At 39.9% G+C, this 2,431-nt stretch overlaps 1 protein-coding gene across 1 annotated transcript; it reads right to left on the reverse strand.

Moving 5' to 3' along the window:
• On the reverse strand, positions 1-549 carry LOC127835609 (uncharacterized). The gene has a single exon (XM_052362046.1). It carries the CDS (start codon positions 547-549, stop codon positions 1-3), a length of 549 nt encoding a protein of 182 aa, XP_052218006.1.
• Positions 550-2,431: the final 1,882 nt, after the last annotated feature.

Consider the following 2,431-nt stretch of genomic DNA (forward strand, 5'->3'; position numbering starts at 1 on the left):
CTAAAACTGATGATAATCAGCAATGTTCTCATTACTTATGGTGATCTGGACCTCACCACGTGTCCGTTTTTCTTTCCGTCGCAGACGTTCATTTATTCTTCCAACAACGGCTGTCCATACAGTTGCAGAGCGAGCCTCTTTGTAGAAGAACTTTGTCATTTGTTCGACGTACTGGCGCCTTGAACCTTCTAATGGCTGTTTCCCTGACACCCCATGCCAATTATACAGATGGCGGAGCTTATCTGGTCCAAATAGCTCAGGGAACACGTGGGGCATGAGGAGGCAGGCAAAGTGGGCCTCGTTGTGGGCCTCCCTGTGTATGGCTGCCACAATAACCTTATCAACAAGGTCGCCGCCAGTCGGTTCTTGGGGATTATCCTCGTTGATGATGGGAGCCAGCGGCTCACGCTGCTGCTGGCTCTTCTGGCTGATGGACACCTCCAGGCGCTCCAAGCGACTCTCCACAGCAGTTAGGCGCTTACCAACGGTCACTATTGAGCGTTCAAGGGATCCTAGCGCCCTTACTTGGTTTCTCATCAGCTCCTCCATCCGGTTGAGATAGGTGAAGACCTGTATAAATGTAATTCCTGGCTCGAACCTGAAACTTCGAGTCCTCCAAGAACTGAACGAGAAAGAACAACGTCTCCGCTGCCAGCAGATGTCGCCGGGTCATTTTTCACAGCGTACACAACTAATCCAATTCACAACACACAACAATCCACAACACTTAACAACAAACACTGGCAATGTATATTAAATATATAAGTCGCAAGTTACTCCAACATTTGATATCAAAGGGAACTCAGCAATACGTTTATAACTAAGACAGGAAAAACGAGCATATATAGGTATATCTGATGCAAATTAAGAAAAAAATAACTCAAAATGTCACCCAAAGTTATTATAACATTCAAATTTTAGTTCGTCGTGGCTTCAAACTGATAATTGCATAAATAACACACAATTATCACTCCTCGAGGTGCGGGAGCCTTCAGCTAGGTGCGAACATGGTTTCTTTTACCGTCGGCGTCTTAAAAGACAGAGTAAAACCTGTCATGTGCATGGGTGTAAAATACATGTTGACATTTGAAAAAGGAGACATTCATTTTATATTGGCAATCCCGAATTGTTATACAAACAAACACGTGAATAACAAATCATTTTTTTTTATTGTTACACATAATATTAACTTGCTTTAAACATTGAAAATCATTTTCATAAGAATTGCTAAACACAAATGAGAACAAAACCCATATAAATAGACGACACAAAATATAAATAAGTTTGACAATTTAAATTCAAACATTTACTTCAATTTTTTTCCCGATTTCCAATAAATGACTTGTAGATGTTGCATAAAATCTAAAGATAAATTAAGTTGTTTATTGGTCGTTTCAAAGGAATTTGACCGACACACGACGCTTTTTTGTGTGCAATCAGAATACATTTCAACAATTGTTTCAATGATTAAGGAACTAAAAGAGCGTACCGCTAACGATACAGCGTGTTTGAATTTTATTTTATTTAGAGTAAATGTCATTGCCAATTAATTCGCGAGATGTTTTGGTACTTCATTTGAAATTCACTACGAAACTCTGAATCGAAATTAAAAGATCCCACTGCTGTCTGCGTTCTGAAGTTTTTATTTAGCAATAAATACACCAACGCCAATTATCCCGCTTTTTAATCCGGACAAAATAATTAATGAAATCATGTGCAATATTTATTTAAGACTAGAATTTGTAACAGAACATGAACTGTACACGACGCGCGCACACCGCGTCAGGTGACTTACGCATGTTGGAATACCCGTGTCCTGATAGGGCACTTATTTCATTTAATCTTTAAATAGAATCATATGCCGAAATCCATTTGATACTTTAGACAAATGTTGAACATTTGTGTAAATGAAATTGTTAAGCATTAGTTTCGTCAAAATTTACCAGAATTTGCTTTTACAAATGGAAGACGCATACACGGGATTATCGGGTAATGGATAGAAACGGGAGAAGTCGCATGTATGCGGTAAAGAATACGGATAATTTGGAAAGATGATGAAAATTCTAATAACGAACATTTTCAATGTATTATGTAGTGTATGTTTTTCGGAACGTAGTTACTCTACATTTAATAAACATTATGATGTAAAACTTTGGACCATTTTCTATCAAAGATAAATTATAGTTCATAACATTGTTCGCCGAGGGACTCGGCGTCATATCACCAATTTCCTCGGCATCATGCCGAGGCGTTTCGCGGAGTCGAGATGCGGAGTGACTCCGCGAATAAACGCGGCCACTCGGCGGCCAGATGGCCGATGCCGAGTCGACTCCGCGTACACTCGATGTCGCCAAACTCCGCGGATCGCGGAATTTGCTTGTTTTGCGTGAGCTGTACTGTATATACATTTACACAAAGTCAAAACGAGGGA

This window comes from Dreissena polymorpha, chromosome 6 (genome assembly GCF_020536995.1).
Source record: "Dreissena polymorpha isolate Duluth1 chromosome 6, UMN_Dpol_1.0, whole genome shotgun sequence".
In the NCBI taxonomy this organism is placed as follows: Eukaryota; Metazoa; Mollusca; class Bivalvia; order Myida; family Dreissenidae; genus Dreissena; species Dreissena polymorpha.

What these genes read in the sequence shown, in the direction of transcription:
- LOC127835609 (XM_052362046.1), bottom strand. Translation starts at nt 549, where the DNA reads ATGGAGGAGCTGATGAGAAACCAAGTAAGGGCGCTAGGATCCCTTGAA.